Source organism: Anas acuta, chromosome 5 (assembly GCF_963932015.1).
Source record: "Anas acuta chromosome 5, bAnaAcu1.1, whole genome shotgun sequence".
NCBI classification, from domain to species: Eukaryota; Metazoa; Chordata; class Aves; order Anseriformes; family Anatidae; genus Anas; species Anas acuta.
This window is the reverse complement of record NC_088983.1, coordinates 6,442,293-6,463,946: the sequence shown is the minus strand read 5'-3', so window position 1 is coordinate 6,463,946 and position 21,654 is coordinate 6,442,293. Positions and strand designations below refer to the sequence as shown.

General features: G+C 37.2%; 1 protein-coding gene across 2 annotated transcripts in view; it reads right to left on the bottom strand.

Moving 5' to 3' along the window:
• The window catches only part of SLC38A6 (solute carrier family 38 member 6), a 44,913-nt gene that overhangs the window by 17,870 nt on the left and 5,389 nt on the right, over window positions 1-21,654 (bottom strand). For both annotated transcript variants that reach the window (XM_068682474.1, XM_068682473.1), the window contains 4 exons: window positions 18,610-18,649; window positions 7,550-7,628; window positions 2,585-2,667; window positions 2,056-2,114 (listed from right to left, as the gene is read on the bottom strand). In XM_068682474.1, coding sequence (XP_068538575.1) covers window positions 2,056-2,114; window positions 2,585-2,667; window positions 7,550-7,628; window positions 18,610-18,649 — 261 coding nt within the window. The remainder of the gene's footprint in view (window positions 1-2,055; window positions 2,115-2,584; window positions 2,668-7,549; window positions 7,629-18,609; window positions 18,650-21,654) is intronic.

Here is a 21,654-nt window from a genome sequence, read left to right as displayed (position 1 = left end):
AGATGCTAAAGCCCAGACAGGAGATGTGTGACCTGCCAAAGTCCCACGGCAGAGCACAAGAACAGTCTCCAGCCCTTTGACTCAGTGCACTCACCAGACCATAGGGACCAAGACGTGCTGTCTATAGCACCTACCTTTTCTGCATGCTGTATTAAAACTGTGGCTTGCTGGCAAAAAGCTTAACAGATGGTATGCACTTGAAAATGCATAGAATTATTGTATATGCAAAATATGATTGTATTACTTCCATATGACTAACCCAGCCTTCTTCTGGAATAAATTAAAGCATATCTGCCGTACAGAAATTAACATTGTGCAAACTAAAACACCATTTCAACAGCACGTATCACCCACTTCAAAGCAATTAGATATGAAAACTAAACCACAGTTAATTCCTTTGAGTTTCAGTATCTGAAGAAGTCAGATGAAATATTCTGAATAGCATTAGTTTTCTTTAAATATCTGTAACAGCTTTTAATTTTTATTTTTTTTTGTTTGTTTTTTTTTTTTTTTTACCTCAGTTAGATTTTCGGTGGCTCTTTCTTCGTCATTTGACAACAAAGATCAACCATACAATTTTTACCACTTCATAAGAAATGTGCCCTTCTTCGTTAGAAGTCCCTGCATGCTTTTCTGTTACAGAGAATCAAGTCTAAACCCTAGCTCAAATCATCACGGCTTGTCATGTCTGCATGCAAGCCTTGTTTACAGACACGCTTTCTCTGAGCCCAAAATTACTTTCAAATGCATCCATGAACTAGAACAGCTTTCTTCAGACATCTGTGCAAATTCACAAAGAAATGTAAGAATCGGACTCGTTTAAAAACTCTTGCAAATAGCTTCGGCCCAAGACCTATTTCAACATTACAGTTAGAACTCTGTTGTTGCTGTTGATGTTTTTTTTTTGTGTATTTTTTTTTTTTAAGATAAATTTTAGGAAAGAGGTCAAAAGTTAAAGTAATTTATAAATATTACAAATGAATTTCCATTAGCTCTGGAGAGGCTGTGGCTGCTCCTCAATGCTAAGCTTCGGAAGAATACTTCCCAAGGTCCTGCAAACACTGCAGCTCTCCAGGGATACCCTAGGGAGATGTTTTGACAGCTTTGAAGTTTGGTTTTATCACATGGTTTAGTTCCTAATGGATTGCCTTGGTCTCCTGGATGGCATGTTTGTTCAACTTGCCTTCAACTCTGTTTATCCCTTTGTAAAACAGGTATTAAATGCAAGTCAATGCAGGCCAGAATGACAGGCAAGAGGGGGAACATTTTTCCAGGCTCCCAAAAAGATTCTTAATTCTCTACCTCGATGACAGAGAGTGAGTTGCATGGTCGTACTACATATAACACACGTGCATTAACATACTTCTTCCCTGTAAAAAGCAGAAAGGGTGCAATATTTTTCCTCTCAGATCTGCCTAGTAGGTCTCACTTCAGATATTTGGAAACATCTACCTCACAGGGGCCTTGAGAAGGTGAACATCAGGGTCAAAAATCCCATATGGCTCAGAGAAAAGAACTTTTCCTTTCAGCAGGAAAGAAGAATAAGGTCATTGACGTATTAATGAATCTTGTAAACTGCCTTAATGAAGTTCTAGTTTTCCTTGCCTTTTTTTGAACTCTGTCACTCCATTGTACATGTAAATTTAATTTATTTGGAGTATATTAAATTTTCTTCTACGCTAGTTGAAGTAAGTAATAGTTAGAAGCTAAGAAAACAGAACTCTATTCCATTACTAGTAGGGAAACAAAAGTACGTGTGCCAGCTCCCTTCACTGCACTGTCAGCAAAACAAAAATATTGTTACATTTACCAGTCCAAAATATAATTATTTTAAATCTTTTCACATGCTTGAAAGTTCATACACATTTCCATGCCTCAGCAAAACAAATGTAATCTGTCCAAGCAGGCACATACTGAACTCAAAGAAAACTCTGAATTCTACATAAAACGTAACGGGGGGAAGGGAAGACAATTCATTTCAAAACAGACTTATGAAAACATTTAAATAATAAGAGAAAAAAAAATAGATAAGCTGTGCACTGATTTTTAACTTACCACAAGAGCAAAGTACACCATAAAGAAAAATGATAAACTACTTGTGTAGCCAAGAAAGCCTGTAAAATAACAGTAAAAATAAAAGAGAATTTATAAGGAAAGTGATCCTAATGTACAGCTAAAGCTTTACATTTTAGGCATGTTTTCTATTACAGTGCTTGGTATCTGGGGCTTAGGACTCAGAATAACAACATTCCAACTGCCTGTCACAGATCATTTATGTAGTTTTGTAGGGCAGAATTAGAACTGGCTTACCACTAATGGCATGCTGTAAGTAAATGCAGCTCTTTAATGTTCTGCTGTAAAGATTTTATTTTAGTATTGCAGACAAAATACTACTGCAACCCAAGTAATAGGTTAACTAGGCAGGGCTGGAAGGCAGAACATACTACAACAACTTAAGTAGTCCCCGCCATCACCAGCCCCCTGCCAGTTAAAATAAATAAATAACCCATTAAGGTTTTAAAGTCCTCAATTGTAATTGCTACTAAAGTAGAATAATATTCGCTTCTCTCCTTTAATTACTCACCAATTTTAGGAAGAAGTGCAAGGGGAAAAACAATGCAGACCGAAGTAATGAGTAGCAGCAGTCTCCCATCAAGGTACCAGGACCTGTTGGAAAAGCTACTTAGGACTGATCCGAAGTTCATGAGTCCTAAAAAGCATGTTTTCTTTAAAACTGTGAACTTGGACAAAATATCCTCTAGGATAAAAATAAATAATTTCCAGTTTCAGGGTTTTTACCCCCAGTGTCTGTACTGTGATATAAAATAGAGCTCCCAGACCGTAAGGAAGCAGAGCACCATCCCATAACGAAGCGGCACGGCAGGCAATGTTGTATGGTAAAGTGTCTGCATGGAGCAGGGGTCTGATGTGTGCAAATTATTTCTCAGCAGCACAGTATGTGAATCCCTGCCTTTATTCAAAGCAATGATCAGAGTGCCATGAGTATTGCATGCTCTACAGATTTCCAACAGAAGTGATTACACAACATGCTACACGTATCTCAAATTGGATTACATCAAGTTGTCTACTTCCACTACTAGAAGAAGTGTCAACTTTAAATACCACTCACTGCAAAACCTCCCTTCAGTTTATCACTCCTGCATGACTTAGTTCCTCAACATTTCCAAGAGGTACGAAGTATAAAGCTAACAAAACAAAAGTCAACCCATTGGTTTAAAAATTCCATTATATTTTCTAAACACGGCAACTTTCCGTTCTGCCCAAGTTTCATTATTCCTATCACCACAGGGTTCAAATAATAGAGGAAAACTCCAAGAAAATCAGCTTTAAGTTAATTCGAAATGTTTCCTGTCCAGAGGTAAAATGAGAAAGAGCAGCAATAAAAAAAAAACTTCCTTATTTTTAATTTTGCACAGTGATCCTTCATTTGTTGCAACAACTGGGAGACAAAAGAGATGGAAATTATTATAATGAGATTTACTACAATGCTTATACATAAAGACATACATATAAAAAGCACCATAGAGGCATGTGAAGTCTTAATGCAGTGGAAATCTCATCTTCAGACAGAGGAAAGTACAGATGTGTAAGCTGTTAAGAAACAGAAACATCTTGAGGGTGGCTCCCCCAAACTTGGTAACCACCATATCCTGTACTGATAAACATCTTGCACATCAGCCTCCGACTTTACTACCTATAAACACCTTGGCCTTTGACCTTCAAGTTTATTTAGTCCAGGATATGGTTAGCACCTAATAAACAGGCAGCACCTCAAGTTATCATAAGGAGAGTAGTGTAACACCTGCGTTAAAGGAAAATTACCACATACACATATGAACGACTGTCATACATGGTGGCCAACCACTTGTGTCACTTGTTTAAATAAATACATGTAACGTAAATGAACAGAGGAATTTCAAGGCTGAAGAAATCTTGCCCCTCTCTGAATCAAAGCAACTCTTACGTGACAATATCTGTATTAAAAATAACTCAAAATACATCACTCTTCAAAAAATGTATTACTAGTCTACATGTGCTACTGCTACAGTTAAAAAGCAGCTTTGCCAAGATCAACCGCCTGCTGTAGTATTATTGTTAATATTGTTGAAAGTAATACCGTTGACACTTACAGGTCACAGTTTTAAACTTTTTCTTTCTTCCTAGTATGGTGGATGTGCATATTAGGAGCAACAGGAGGCAAAGTATAAAGAATTATGCTTAAAGGTAACGAAACATTATGCTTAAGGGTAACTAAAATGCCTCAGACATGTACACATGGGGCTTCTATTTTAAGTCACCCAATTCAAGACATGCAGCAGATCCATACTTGCTCACAAGCTCAACAGGCCCAAGGAAAAAAATGATTTGGGTTACTTTATGGTAAATGAAAACAAAAGCACTTACGGTGGAAGGGAAAGAAGAAAGAGTAAAATTTCAGTGAGGTGATGTGAAGGAGAAAAAAAAAATGTTTTATTTATAAGAGCTCAACCTACTCCTCTACCCCCCACCCCCCAAAAAAAACAATGACAAAAAATCCACCCAGAACAGTGGGCCAGCTATTGGTTATCAAAAAACGTGTCTATTTTCTCCCAAAATACCACTGTAGAAATATATTTATTTTCCAAAGGCAGAATAAATGTGTTTATATTTCCTTTAAAATCAGTTTAATCTGCAGATATAATCCTACATGATAAACGCATTCCAAGTATGAAATTCAGAATATAAATCCTTGCCTCTACTGAAAATACTTTGGCATGCAGATGTTCCTTCTCCCTCCCCCATATTTTAACTAAAAGCAGACATTTATAAATTGCTTTAATTTCATTCCTGAATGCAACAGGACAAGAGATTCATATGTTCTAAATTAGGATCTTACTCTCAGTCCATATCAATTATATAACACACAAGCAAGACAACTTAATTGCATCAATCATATCCCCCTGACGGGGTCATTAAATGTTAACAGAGGGCTCACAAATTACAACTTTTTAACGCAATCCTCATTTGAAACTATGTTCATGTCATTAAGACTACGCACAATTCTTGTTATGGAGACAGAGTGAAACATCTCAGCTTCAATTAACAAGTGTTTAAATTGTGTGTTTTTGTTTTTTAATTAAGACGTGACGGTATATTACACACTGGGTCTGATCCTTTCAAACACATGCACACCTGCTTACCTTTAGCTATAGGAGTAATTCAATTTGCAAAATATTCTCTAGGTGACTTTCCTCAAAGTATGCTTCGGGATGGCATATGAGTATGAAACATTTTTCACAGATAGTTTCACTGACACATCTGATAAATTCTAACTACGGTTAAAGACAAATTCTGCACCCAAATGAATGCCTATCAGATGCCACACTGACTTAAAACCAGAGCAGTTGTGTAACCACATCTGGAAACAAGTAGGCCAGCTAAAACAGTTTAATCAAAGCAGGCAATATTTATGCCCTTTGCATACATAAGCTGCTGCTTTGGCTTGCTGATTACCTATTTGTGTTGGAAAATTTTGTACAATTTAAGATCTCTTAGCGAATAGATACTCTAATACCATGAAAATGATATTAGAATTGATATTCCATATCTGATATTAGAATTGATATTCCATATCAAGAAATGCATGGAGACAAAAGATTAGGATTCATCATGACAACAAATGAGGCAACATAATATATGAAATATGGACGTGGGCATACACGGACAGTCAGCTATGTCCTTGCGGCTGGAATACCAACTGACCACTGCATTTGAATAATTTGCTAGGGCAAAGAATAGAGGAGTCAAAATGTGTCCAAAGAACATCAATCAATGGAATAACTCCCAGTAACAGACGCAGAAACAGTACAAGACCTTGGCTGAAAATTAACTTGCCATTTGAGCTGTGGTTAGTATTCCTATGAACAATTTCAGCTCTTTCTAAATGCAAAATTGAAGTTCATTCCCAAACTGTAATTTCAGCTAAGGAAGAAGTATGGGTGGTGGTAGTGCTGACAGCGCAATGAGAATTACTGTGGCTCACATCATTTGTAGTAACTGGCTCAGCCACTGCAACCTGTCTGCGTGTTCACCAGTGCTCTCCTCTCAAAGATTTGCATCAGGACCCTGATAACACCAAACGCTGGCAGGAGCATTATCTAATAGGTAGTTTAATAAAAGAGTCTTTTACACTGCCTTTTTTAGACTGAACAATATTTTGGCCAATATGTATGCATGTGGGACCTCCAAATTCTACCTGTTAAGAGTGCTCATAAGCTGTTTAAAGGTGTATTTTTGTTGGGAAAAGTCACTTTGCATTAACAAGGCTGACAGCAAATTCAAAGAAAGTGCAGTAAGTGATGTTTTATGCTAAAAATACAGAAATGGTCAGACGGGAACACACACCCAGCAGATACAGTAGCTGGCTCAACACTGCTCTATATGAACAAGGGAGTTGAAAGCGCAATTATGAAGGAGTAGGTGATAAAACCCGAATGAAATGCTAATGACTATCACAGCTGGAAAAGATACATTAACAGACTAAAAATGACATTTACACATGAAACATAATCGTTTATTAAAGCCCTCTACTAAATATATATTATTGTGAGGGTATAAGGAGGGCAGGAAGATTACCACCACATGATTTTTCAAAGCATACCTTATAAAATTGAAAAAATATAAATGAAACATATAATTTGAACTAAAGTAACTTTTAAAAACGAATTTCAACTTAAAAATTCAAACAAAACGTTCAAGTACAGTACAAACATCCCACAACCTTTACAGAACTTCAGCAAATTTCAAACTAGGGAAAGTTTTGAGTTCAAAACATCTGAAAATAGCAGCTTGGAAAAACTGCAGTGACACAGTGCAAGATACACTGTTATGAGTGACAGCAGCACTGGAACAACTTGAACAAGATATTTCAGTGCTGAAGCTGCAATGTTTGTTTTAGCGCAGGCACAGATTCTTTGCGACAGCTCTAATAGAAATCTGAGGGACGCACTCATTACATACAGCTTTATAGCTCAGTTGCGAAGAATAATTTCTTTACTGAGAGCCAAGTTAAGGAATTATAAACCGAGTCTGGAAACCTGGCATTTTTCCCAAGGCAAGTCCAATTACTGGAGCAAGACAACAAAATATTTAAATTTGAATGTCTGCTGGATTTTGTACTGTGGTTTTGAAATATTTTAAGTGATAACATGACAGCAGTTTAAATGTTTCTCCTCCTCTCCCTCCTGTCCCCCTCTGCTTCCCCTTTTAAATTTTTACAGAAGGGAGATTTCTTTAGATGGAGTTTTGCCACTGACTTTAAGGTCGTCTGATGGAAAATCACTACGAGGAAAGAAATAGGCTCTCTGTGTGCGCGCGGCAGAAGGTTTACACATGCCAAATACATTTCTTATTCCAAGAACTCCTGTAAACGACTAATTTTTTTGGCATGTGAGATCAGAGGGAAGTGTCAGTACCCATCTCCTTCAGCAGTCCTGAACCACTTTCTTCTTCAAGATAAATACATAAGGTTTGAAGCACTTTTCCTTACCCGCTCTCGTCTCCACTTAAGAAGCCCGCGACAGCACCAGGAAGTTCAGTCTTAACAATTAAAAGATAAGATGACATAGCTGCAAACAGAAGCAGAGCAGATTTAGTAGAGGAATACCAGTATCTCTGTTTGTAACAATTAGCATGGCTTAACCAGCATGGTCACGACTGGAACATCTCAGCCACATATTAGACACCATGGCACCAGGGTCAAAATTTATTTTCTCATGTGCTTCCTTTAAAAATAGCTGCAAATCCCCGAGTATTGTACTGATGATAGCTAATGCCTCCAAAGAGGCTGTTACGATGTGAGCCTTGAAACAAGGAAAATAGAAGACAAGGGACTAACAAAACAACACAACACAGGACAGGCCCTTTACCTAGGAGTACGGATCTACAAGCCAGAGACAGACCTGAAGGCTGCAGCACTTCTCCTTCCCTACTCTTTATTAGATGTTAACAACGATGAGAGTAAATCGTGAGATTTGTTTATCAATAAAATAGATTTTTCATGAAGACTCAGTTTTTATTGTTGTTCAGTTCATGCTGCACTGAAAAAATATATGACAAGGTTAAACACAAGAACAGGACTGGAAAGGTTCTTCTTATACTGCATGCATAGATTTGCAGAAACTGTGAACATGAAGAGAAACTGTTAGCTACTCTTAAGGGAATGATTGCTGATATTTCTACTCATAAGAAAGCAATGATGCATATAAATAAATCCAAAAGCTAATTCACAGTATCAATTTTCTCTTTTACTCCATAAAATGATCTAAGGCCTAAATAAGAGTTCTTATACTTTTATTACAACTGATACTAACCTGATACCTTCACATACTGCTCATGTCACTTTTTGCTTTACCATAAACATCAAGCATTTATATGACCCAGAAACCAGCAGAGAAACACTCAAAGCATCAAGTTTTACAAACAGATTCAACAAATATCAAAGCCTCCTTGAAACTTCCATCTGTCAAAAGCAAGCAATTTTAGTAACGTGCCTACAAATGCCTTCAGTTATGTTTAAAGCTTGACAAAAATTAATCTGTTGCACTCAAATTTTACTGTTTTGCATTCAGTAATTATTTAGAATTTTACTGTGTCGTATCTACTAACGCATTAAAATAATAACATAAATTTTTAAGAGGTAAGACAGTAAGCTTCCATAAACTCATTTTTTAAGAGTGCTTTTTTTTTTTTTTTTTAATGAGTGTTTTGAACCCTGGAAAATATGTGGACTCTGACATTGCGGTACCACAGCAGTTAACATTAAATCTGAAGAAAGGGACTGCAGTCCCCATAAAGTAAGGGAACTGTATTAATACAGAGTGACATCTACCTACCGCAAGGTTAAATTAAAAACAGTTGCTAGGTCACTAAATAAGGAAATATTCACTTCTTTATAATTAAAAGCTCTGATTTTTCTCGTATTTGAGTAGATCCCCCTGTTGACATGTAGCTGTTGCTTGGTGGTGGTGAGGTATTTATCTGCTGTCCTGATTTTACTCTCCTATCTTCATACTGGAGAATGGAGATTCAACCACACAGATCTTTGCAGCGTGTGCATTTTTACATCACCAGAATTTGTAAGAAAATCAGCACACTTTCTTATGCTAAAGATAGAGGCAGATGCATATTTCACCCTAAGCAATGATGTATTTTCATAACATCGTATGTGAAAAAGAAAGATTCCTCTAAATTTTAATTCAACTTTAGCCTTCTTTCTTGCATTCTACAATGCTTTTACACAAGCAGTTCAGAACTTTGATATATTTATGTACTTCAGGAAGATTTTAAATTTAGTTCTTTTGCAGGCTCAGCTGCAGAAAGCTTCAATTTAATTTCCAGATCAGATTTCCTCCTAATATGCAATCTGTCACTCTTCCCTTGCATTCCTATTAGCCTCTGGCTAATCATTTGATCACTTATCCTTTGTTGTGCACTTACTCTTTGTTTTTAAAAGAGGAGTCCTATTTCACTGAATTCCACTCCGAAGTAGGGAACCAATCATGCACTAAGAAACTTGCACATGCTAAACATTTGTATGCATCTTTCTTCCTCTCTGTGCATATGGGAAACAATCTCACATAGTAGGATTTTTTTTTTGTTGCCAGTTTATCTTCTCCTGTTTGTTCTATAAGACGAAGACAATAAATAAAAAAGTAATTTATAGCTTGATGCTCAGATAAGACACGAATCTCTTAAATAAACTGGGGCAGGATGCCCTCACTAAATACAGTTGAAAAAGTCAAATCCTGCTTTTTTTTTTTTAATTTACAAATGCAGCTGTACCTCTCATGAGAAACAGATCTTTGAAATTTTGCTCAGCATGAAAGAAGTAAAAGACACTAACCACTTTATGACACTCTATAAACTATGAATAAATAATACATAATAAATTATACATTATAAATTATACATTTCACTACAAAGTGAGTGCAGAACATTGATTGTTTTTAAAGTTGAAACCAAAACAGAGAAGTATCTTGAAAAAGGACGCAGCAACTGAAATATTATCTCCAGTAGGAATAAAGTGCTTACAGTATGCCAGAGGAAAAAAATCATTTCTTCCACTGCAAAAAATAAACTCTACGTAACTTCCCTGATGCCCACCGTGACCAAAAGCATGTCAAGTTGTATCGTAAAAATTAAATGTCAACTACCCTTGGCAGTCCTGATGTAAAACGGAAGGAAGAGATTACACAGTCACAAGGCTAAACTGTGGCACAAGTGAACACAACAAAAAACCTATCTTGGGCTTTGATTTATTCCACTTTTGAAATATTGACTTCCTGTCACTTGCAAAATAGCTGTAACATTTTAAAGGCTAACTTTTAAGGCACCTTTTATCACGTTTAAAAACAAACAAGCAAAAAAAAAACTATATTAGATGTATATTATTCTTTAGAAGTGTTCAAAAAAATTAGCAAATGTCAGGAGTAACATTCCCTTCAGTTTGCTCTTCTTTCACATATGTAACGTGAGAGCAAAACTTACTGCTTTTGCATCCCATTTCATCCCCTAAACTCAAAAATGATAGTTTTTCTTCACATCACCTACTCTTTCCAAGATGAGACACCTATCTTTACCACTGAATGAGATAGGTTTCCTGCAAAATGAAAGGCGTACAGTGATGTAACTTGAGATTTTAGCAACATGCAGATGCAACGAGTGCAGACTCCAACTACGTGAGCAACTTTAATACGGTTGCTTTCTAATTTTTCCACCCTGACTTTACATATTGACAGCATGCACCAAGAGCTATTTGATGGAAAACTTTGCAGGTCTAAACTTCTGCATTTAGTAGAAGCCAATATTCAGATACTAAAACAGTATTCAGCAGAAATCCAAATATTACTACTACTTTATTACTAAATAGAGGTTTACCATTGTCTTGAAAGCAGTGAGAAATTACATTCTTAAAACAGTTATCACCTTACTATGTTCCAAAAACATAGTGTTAACTCTAATGAGAAAAAAAAAAGTGAAATATAAAATAGGGTACTTGCATTAAACTTTTATAACTTGTATTTGCCATCGGCAGATACGGCTCTCTATAAATATATGTACCTTGCATGCATTATTCAAAATGTCCTTTTTGTACTATAAAATTGTTTCACACTAACTATATGGGCCACCACCTGGATAAATAAAAACAAAACAAAACAAAACAAACACACCTTTAGCTGTTAGAGAAAAGAGAAGCCAGGGTTGTTTTTAAATTAGTCCCCAAAACACCTCTTATAACATAGCCCCAATCTTAAATCAAACATGTGATTGTCTTTTTTGTTACCAGGAAAATAATTGCAGTTTTTCCTTACTATCCTGCCCCAAAAATGATCCGTTGCTGAAATCCACAGTAATGATACAAGAGAATGTCTATATCAAACTTATGCATAAAGATGTAAGTTACTCCTTTCTTAGAAAATGGCTGGTGATAAATCCCTTCATTTCATTAGAGGGACTGAATCTAACTCTTCTGGTTATTTTTTCCTAATCTACCTCTCTAGCTGATCATGTTAAATCACTGCAGATACGTCTCATGCTATTAAGCACTGTGCAAAAATGGAACCAGGCTGCCCTCCAAACGCAGGAGAAGGCAAGAGGCTGGGTAAAAATAGGCTTTATCAATACAACTACACTGCCCCTTCAGATTCTACTAAAAAAAAAAAAAAAAGGTGTGCTGATCTGGGAGTCGGGACAAGTAGACAGAGCAATCTTGGTTTTTAACTTGGGGGAGTACTGGGTAAGACGGAGATTCTTCACAAATGCCTGCAGATCATTAAGATAAATTAAAATGCTCACCGTCTAACTCTCTGAAAAGTTCTGGCAATAAGAGCCGTGCTTTTCCCCCAAATACTGAAAAGACTAGAGGCCGAGAGACAGAAATAGCACTAGAATAAACATTATCGGTCACAGCACGCTCGAGCCAAGGAGAGCTGGATCCTTCATAGCAACCACTTGTGACAAATCCATTTGGGCTTGTGCCTCCCTTTGTTGGTAAGGGAGGCTGTTTAAACTTGAATATGCCCTGATCCAGACAGGGTGACAAAAAGGACAACAGGAAAGGATTTCAAGAAAGAAAGTGAAACTAGAGAGCAAAATACTGGATTCTGGGCAAGTTGTTGATTCTTTTTTCCCTCCAGTCAAAGAACAAGAACAGAATAGCAAGGTCAGAAGTATTTGAATGTTGCATCAAGCTCCTTGTAAGTAATTCAAACTACAAAAACATCAGGAATGATGCATGGATGCCATTTAAAACCATCAATTATTTTGGCCCCCACATCATATATCCTTAGGAACATGCTCTTTTGTTTTTGTTTTGCAATGAATCCCCCACATATTCAATTTTAAGAAGTTTCCCAATTACTTTATGCATTGTTCTTAGGATTTCCTCTTAGCGGAAGCTTAACATTTGTCTCTTTTTTTTTTTTTTTTTTAAATATAGAAGGGAAATGCAGACTTCAATGTGTGAAAAAAAGATGGAATGCTTGTTCATATAGCAAGTTCTGACAACAGAAAGAGGTCATCAACTTTGCTGATCTGCACTTTATGACACCCATCCTGCTGAATTTTTTCTCCCCTACTTCCCTCTTCCTTTTAAGTTTAGCTTTTATTTGAATTACACTGAAAATTTATCCATGGCAGGCTTAAAAAAAAAAAAAAAAAAGAAAAATGAAAGAAAAAGTTATTCCCCAGGGAACTCATAGACAGCAGATTTATTTTAGTAAAATTTCACTAGTTTAATTGTATTTGCACAGTTATGCTAATTTAGCTGCCACATAGCTCTTCATATTTCAAAGTATAGCTTCAGGTTGGGATTTTTGTTATTATTTTGTTTGTTTTGTTTTTAAAGCAGGGTTAATATTCTCTACAATACCAAGCCTTTCCAACAACTATTCACTGCAATATGGAAATGTAACAGCACGGGTCATTAATTGTTAAATTAGTATGGGAGCAGACAAACCTGCCCTTAATTAAGGCAGCTCTGCACTGGAAATCCTCACTGTGAAACAGCAAGGATAATTAGGCTTTCAGGTTAAAAGCAAACTGCATTGTGAAAACAAACACTGAGTTTGTTTGAAAACAGAATTAGACTTTCCATACTTAATGGAAGCTTGGTAATTTCTTAAGGTATTAATGATACAGTTCTCAGCATGTAACAAGCTGTACTTTATTCCTTTATGATTTGCACTTTAAAATTATTTTCAAAGTCCATAGAGTACTGTACTCTGGTTAGAAAAAGATGGGTTTTCCAACATAGCCCCTATTCTCTCAAAATATTTGCCCCAGTTACATTTGGGACAAATCTTGTAAATACATTTAAAATTGAATTGCAGAACTGAGGAACGCTGAGGGAAAAAAAAAAAAAAAAAAAAAAAAAAAACAAACAAACAAAAAAAAAAAAACTGGCAAAACAAAAATGCCCAGTTAACTTGGTAAAACAAGGTCACTGGTTACATTTGATTTTGTTTGTTTTGGTGTAGTCTTTAGACACATGCAGATCATTTGCAAGTACTGACACAGGGAGCACACACACACAAACCCATGTAGTAAAATCAGGAGTCAAACACTTCAATGTCCATCTCCAGAACAGAAAAAAAGGAGAAGAAACAGCAAAAAGCAGCCTGCAGGGTCGGAGGCACCGGGCAAGGCCAGCAGGTGGTGGTGCGGGAGCGCTGCAGGCACCCAGCGAGGCCCCGTGCGATGGGTATGAGCTCGCCAGACTTAAGGATGCAATATAGATAGGATTGATTACGTTCAGAGCAGGGTTTCCATGTGCTGTCCGTCGTGTTGAGTGTATTAATGGGCCGTAAAATCCAGCTTAAGAACTGCGTCTCCCATCAGGGCTAATCCCAGAGCTTCTCTTACCGCCTGCAGCGCTCAGGCAGAGCCGCGGCACAGCAGTGCTCGAGGGGTACAGCACAAGCCTTTCTCCTCACGACTGACTATTACGAAGAGGAAAATCACGTGCATTCGAGTACATGCTAATAGCTGAATATTGAAAGGAAATCTGGAAGCACCAGTTAGAGAAATTACACTTAACTGAACCCTGTTTATACTAGAAACCCTACAATTTTTTGTAAAATTAGGGCTGCTACCTGGAAAGCGTGGATCCAAAGAGAAGCTGTAAGGCTCATTTGGGCACAGGCCAAAGCAGGCTGGCTACACGCACTGATCCTCAGCAGGAGAGCTCTGTGCACCTCAGCCTACTGCTAGAAATTGAAAAAAGAAAGCCCCGTGCAAAAAAGAAAAATAATCCTACTACAGACCACCTATGCTACATGGCTGCACCACATGTTCTGCTGTTGCACTTAATCCCACTGCTAATAAATTTTAAATAATTAAACTCATGTTCTCAGCAGTTTCAATTTATGTTTCCGTGCATCACCAGTACCCAGCGCTCTGTGATGAGCCGCATCTCCCGACAGCGGCGACCTTCAGCTAATACCAGCCCGCAGCCCAGAGAACTACGCTGTAAAAACTCTCCACAGACTTCCTGCTAGACCTCGGTGCTGAAGATTTGTTAGTGTTGGCAATAGATTGTGAGCTGCTCTTGTGCAACGCTTTATTGTGTTTGTCTCCGTTTTCCACCAGCCTCGCTGAAATAATTCCTGCTCCAACTTCATTACATTGCGTTTTGAGATACCTAATGATTTTCTCCAGGGCACGGCAGTGCAGACTGCTCTGCTTCTCAGTCAGATCAGCAGTGACAGCTCTAGGAGGAAAAACTCCCCTCCTTGCTCCTTAGGAGAGCATCCACCGAGCTCCCAGATCCTCCCTGACCAGGCCAGGGGAAGGCCTGAATGGTGCCAGGCCAGGGCTTTGGCCCGCGGAGCCTCATCCATCACTTCCTAGAAGCACAGCGCTGTTAGGACAATAGCAGGGACTCTGTCCAAATCCGGTTGCTCCTGGGAAGGATTACATAAAAGAGGCGCAGAGCCACGGACCGGAGTGTTTTCCATAGCAGCCTCCCTTGCTTCTATGCTTCCAGGCGTGCAGCTGCACCAAGGGCCCTCTCTGAGCTCAGGAGCCACATGACAAGATCCAAAAGATCCAAAATCCTGCAAGATCTTCTGCATGGCAGGCAACAAGTGGACATTTAGAGGATCACTCCACTTACAGAGCAGTTTGGCAGTCATCCTTTTAGTGTCCTACTTGTAATCCCACAGTCACACTAACCAGCTCGTAGGAGAAAAAGACAGGTCACGGAACTCATCGCTAGTTATTTAGACAAATGGGCTGCTGGCCTGGGCCAAAATACTGACAAATAGAACAATATAAAATGAGTAATTTTGGCCATCCCATTCAACCTTTCCCCTTAGTAACAAATATCCATACTGCAAGAACAAGTACATATGGACATAAGGAGAATTAGGCAAACATTCTCAAAGTTTAATCTCTCTAAACTCTAAGCTAAGATTTTGTATGAATTCTGTGAAGTCTTTAAATCACGGTATTTTTGAAGATGACCTCAGTTCACATTTGGATATTGCAAAGTCAACACATTCTCTGGATACATCCTCAGTTAACCTTTGGTACTTAAATAGATTTTGGTATGTGTTATGTTTATCTAAGTAACACAAATTAAAAAGTGTTCCAGCACAGCTGAAAATCTGCATGAAAGTTGAGTGATCATATGAGACATACAGGTTGAAATTTCCAGGCAATGAACTTGAATTATTTAAAAAACAAAACAAAAACCACAGAGGTATTTTATGATTTATTCTAAGTTTGGACAACTACTGCTTTCCTGTAGCTGTACAAAATCAATGTGTTTTTTTTCCCCCCTTTGGGTATCCTCCTAGTAGAAAAATCAGCTTCCCTATCTACACAAAGCTGTAAGTGTGGGCAATTAGGATGTCAAATGCAAACCCGCAATTCAAGTTTTCTTTTTAAGAAAGCAAAGATGACAAATTAGAAAGCATAACCGTATTAAAGAGATTGTTAAAAAGCTCTCTCCGGCACAAATAAATGCAAATCACTTCCACACAAAAATTTTTAGAAGTGATCAGACCAAACTTTAAAACTGCCAAGACTAGATGCTGCTAGTGACAATAACCCTAGTAAAGTCGTTTATTTTAATCATAAATCATCATTCATTATTTCATGTTCTCCAATCACTTTTGAAATAAGATACTATATGATGCAATGTACCCAGGTCTGATGATGGAGGAGGTAACAGAAAACAATTTTATTTTTAGCCTTACTCTGAAAATAAAGATGTTGACAGAGTCTGGAAGTCTGCCCAACAGACACAGTGCTGCTAGTTCCTTCAAACAGACATAAAACAACAACAAAAAAAGAGGTGAATGCCTAATTGTGCTACGGAAAAAGTGAAGAACATAAGTTTTATACTTAATTCCAGAACAGCTTCCATTCAGGACAAACTACACTCCCCGATTTCACCATTCCCATTTAAAATCTGTAGAAGGAGCCAGAAGAACAAGAAAAATTTCCTTTCTTTCTACGCATTTCTTCTACAGTTCGGGCTCACTGTGAGATGAGCTCTTCATCTCTCCTATCTTTAAGAGCCTGTGACACTGAAAATGACTGTTCTGCAATGATCATTCCTGCCACAGTGCTGCTCTGCTAACTTGGGACTCTGCTGAAGTGAAAATGGAAATTGTTAAGGAGAAAAACACCATAGCTGGGTGCTCTGACCCCAGACAGAAACTTAAATACCAAACAGAAGCTGTGACAGCTCCCTGCAATGATGGCACAATTGATCTCCTTTATGGAGAACGGTGCCAAGGAAGCTGAAGTTGCATGTGAAAACCCATGTTTTCACTGAGTATGCTTCATGATAGACTTAGGAATAGTTTGGTTTTACCTACTCTCACCAGTTTGAAAAAGGAAAGTCAGCTTTCTCATTTCAGTGCATTCAAACCCAAGCGATTCTGCAAATGAACATAGAGGATGCATAAAGTGCTACCATTCCCTTACATGGAAGACACTGCCCTTAGAAACAGAAGAAGCAAAAGAGTTTTGAATGCTTCCATCAAAATGAGGTCACTTAAAAATATCTGGAAGAGAAGTTTCAACTTGCAGAAACCTCCTCCTTAACTAGTTAAACAGAAAACCACTGGTTGGCAAAACAGGCCCTACTTGTTGGCAGAGAAGCCTGCTGCAGAAGACAAAGTAGTTTGATAATATCCAGCAGACACTAGTTTGGGCCTCTGCAGTTAGTGAATTTTATTAAAAATGACACCAAGAAGGTTATGAACTGCTATGAGGAAGAAATGAGAGTCATATTTCCTTTGACCACAGAGTCTTGTGCATGATCCCAGAGTCTCCAGAACCTGCACTGTGTATCCCTCCTTGTCTAGTACTGTTTATTTAGAGGTCCACTCAAACAGGAAAGGAAATGAAAAAATTTGTTCTTGCTACAGAACAACCTCTAAAACCCATATGAATAAATAATCCTTAACCTTGGAATTAGTCTGTTCACTCCTGCCTGAAGTTAACGCTAGGGTTTTTAACAGACATTTAAAGTAAGCAGTTTTTATTGCTGTACAACAAAGGATTCCAATTTTATCCTACAAGCAGGAACTTGGTCTAGTTGTAGGTCGCTATCCAGTGACAACAAATAGTGATTGCTGAATTGTCTGGACTTGATAGGTAATGCTGAAGGAAAGAACAATGCTGGAAGGCTGTTTCCTTTTGGCATCGTAGGTGAGTATGTGTATCTTGGGGGTGGTGGTGGGGAATGGAAAGGAGGGAGTTTTCACACAGCTTCCTCATCTGAAGAAAGAATCCAACAGATCAGAAGGAAATAGCCAAAGGAATTATAAAATGTCCTGTTAAACATCGTCTGCTTACAGACAATTAATTTCTAAGGGCGCTACTATTCAGTAACTCAAGCATTCTGTGCAAACATACCTGACTAACAGTTCAAATGCTTGGATGATTGTTTTAATGAACACACAGCTGGTGTTATTTTATTGCTATGCACAAAGGAAGACAAAATAAGAGTAGAGGTGGAGAACCCGGCATATGATGTCGTAGATTATCTGCCCACATGACAAAAGTGAGGAAACCAAAGCACACACCTGCCCGCCTCAAAAGCCCAAGGTATTGAACTAAACCAAAAAGGAAAGCCACTATAATAAAGCAGATTTGGAATTCCACAGCTAAGCACTCTGTTATTACTCAAATCACTAAAACAAATTAGTGCTTTACAAAAGAAACAAACAAAACAGATGACATGAAGAAATGCAGCTACGAGATTCAAATGTACAGAAGAGCGGGGAGGAGATTATGCCTCATCAACCCCCTCTGATCAGCAACACCAGCTCTGATGGATATGCTCCATGTCACGCGATGCAGCCAGCACCAGGCACACAAACCAGCCCCCACCAAGTTCCCCATCTACCCCATGACTGCAGCGCTTGAGCTTAGCATGATCACATAAGCCTTTTCTGCAAGTCTTCCATCTTCTTAATCAAACTCTTAAAAACACTCGCATTTAATTAGCACCTTGGACATTTGTGGAGTTTTGCAGACTGCGGAAATTATATTCCGTTCAGTTAAAATTGAGAGTATGAAGTTTCTTACCTCCTATATTCTGGATAATTATTGTAGCTGCAACGAGGACCTATAAAAAAACAAGTTTTCTTTAGAAAAAGGTAAGGATAACTGAAGTCATATGTCTACCACAGTCATAAAACACATGTATCATCTTGAACAGCCCAGATGTAGAAGCGATAACTGGTACTGAAAGGAAAGGCATCTTCTGTTTAATGAAGAGTTTAACACACATAAAGCAATGCAATCTAAAATGAATATAAAAGCAAAAAAACCTTCCTGAAATACCACATTTGCATTCTGAGATGACAAAACAACAGTAGCCACAGGGTGAAGCTTGTTTTGCAAATGAGGTTTGAAATCACTGAAAACACACAAGTACATTCTAATTGATGTTCACCTCTGAAATGGCAATCAGCAGAGATTTATACAAACTACTTCCTCACTGAGTAACTATGAATATTTAACTATTATGAATGTTATGAATTATTCTTTTATTCTATCATGAATTATTCTTTTAAAGTTGTGAACTAGATAGACATTGCTTTTTCTTTGGTGTTTGCGACTGATAGGAAAGTAGAAGTGACCATAGGCCACTAAAAATATTTGTCTGAATCTCTGCAATTGTCAACTCCCAACTGAAAACCCTAGAAGTGGTGTCTAAAGTTTTCCCAGTGTTGTTTTCATTTCAGTTCTAAAATAGCAGCATCATCTAGAATAGCAGAGTTTTTCTTTCTGTACGCACTGTTCTTCATTATGTAACAGGACCTTCCTACAAGAGCGCTACCAGAAGGCAGCTTGGAAGAAATCAAGCCACAGCTATGAGAAGAAAAACAAAATTGTTACTTTTGAATAAAATCTGAAAGGAGAATTGCCATTTTTTCAATTGATCAGTTAGAAAAATATATCAGATTTGTAATGAATTGAAAGCTCACAAGTCAGCAAAAAAAAAAAAAAAAAAAATATATATATATATATATATATATATATATATATATATATATATATATATAATCTTGTCATTTGCCATAGATGGAAAGAAATACTTCATGCCTTTGGAGAAGGAGAATCAGCAATATTCCAGTGACAGAAGATCTCTAGTCTCACAAATCACAGAGAAATATTTTTGACATTAAATCACCAGAAGGTTGAATAACTGCTTTACTTCAAGAGCAGTTAAAAGTAGTTTACTGTCAATCTAGGATGCCAGCTCAAGCAAGGTCCTGTAGTGGTCTGGCTGTATTATTAGCAAATGACTTGGATGAGAGAAGAATAAGAACAATTTTATTTTTATTTTTTTTTTAAATGCCATCTGTACCTAACTAAGCTGAAGAAAGTTCAGGGTCAGGACTGTAATTCAGAATTATTGTGATAAACTACGAGAGTAAAAAAAAAAAAAAAAAAAAAATCAATAGAGCCAGTTAAAAGCAATGCATTCGGGAAGCAGAGATCACATATATGACTTACAGTTATTAGATTGCAAGTAGAGAAAATAGGCTGAGATAAAACTATCAGCAGCAGCCACGGTAATGACAAATCTTGTTTTAGGATGCAGTAACGGGCATGCTTGATTTAAAATATAGGTAATTGCATTTGCTGTTGCTGTCAAGTTGTTAGCCAGCTAACTGCGTTCCCTTTTGCAGACATGTTTTAAGATAAATGTATAAAAATGAAGGATATTTCAAGAGAGGAAAAAACATCAGTTCATCGGGAAAGCTTGGCGAGCTTTGTTTTATTATTTAATCGAAACAACTTCTCAGCCTAGATATATTCCAGTGATGGACTGCTCTCCATAGACACAGAAAATAGAAAACCAGACGATATTTTTAGAAGAAACGACTTGGTAGTTCTTAAAACAGAACTACTAAACAGTAATATTGGTGAGAATAATCTTCGACTTTGTCTACGCGGTAAAGCCGTGAAACCTCTTTCGTTGAATAACATTGAATATTCACTGAGAAACAGATTCAACAAACGCCTGCCAAGAACAGCTTATATATGTTCAGCCCTACTTCAGAGAAGGGGCAGACTTGGTCACATTTTAATACTTCCTTAAGCTCTGCATTTCTATGGCTTCTGCATCAAGTGGCTTGTGGTTGCCATGTACAGAACAGACCCTCCAAAAAAAAAAAAAAATTCAATACGTTGCTAACATCAAGATTTATCTTCTCTTGATGTTGATCACATCTTAACTCTGATCGATAAATATTGATCCACACAGACTAAGCTCATTATCCGCTTATTAATGCTAATGGAAGTCTTACACCTAGTAGCTTAGATTTAATTCTCGGTTACATTAAAATAGAATAAACTGGTCTGTTAAGCAGAATTTTTTTTTTTTTTTTTTTAAGAAAACCACTGAAATCGCATTTCTGCGTGGTAAGCCTACTTTTAGAATCATTCAACTGAAACAGAGAGCATAGTAGTTTTATTATTATATGCATTGTATTCACTATCAGTATTTCCTGCGTACCCACTATTAGTGAATAACGTTGTCTATTAAGAAAAACAGATCGAGTAAAACTACTAAAAAGGCTTGGCTTACACGCTGAGTACTCTTATACCAAAAATGGTTTATTATTTTTTTAATCATAAGATAAAGTAACAAGAAATGTTCATCTGTTTGTTAGCAAAAGAAAAAAAATAAACATGCATAAAATATATTTTTATTTATTTTGTAACAAGTACACGAAAGGCAAACACTTATCTTAGATCTCTATTAAACACTAAAACAACACCAGTAAATCACTTAAGTGTCTCTTAACAATTTATAGCAACAGTACAACAGGACTGTAACCAAACTGAAACGGATCACTGAGCCAACTTGATGATAAAGCCAGTGGGCACGCATTTATGAATACAATTAAAAAGTGAACACACCAACAGGAAAGTAACACAAAACCTTGCATTCAAGAAACACCTATTTTACAGTTAACTAATCTTCAGGCTTCCATAGACCACAAACACTAACTGAATGGTAACAAAGAGTTGTTTTCAGGAACTAATGGATTTTTTTTAAATTATATTAGGACCAATTGTACTACATATTTCACCTGTATATCTTGACTGTGCAAT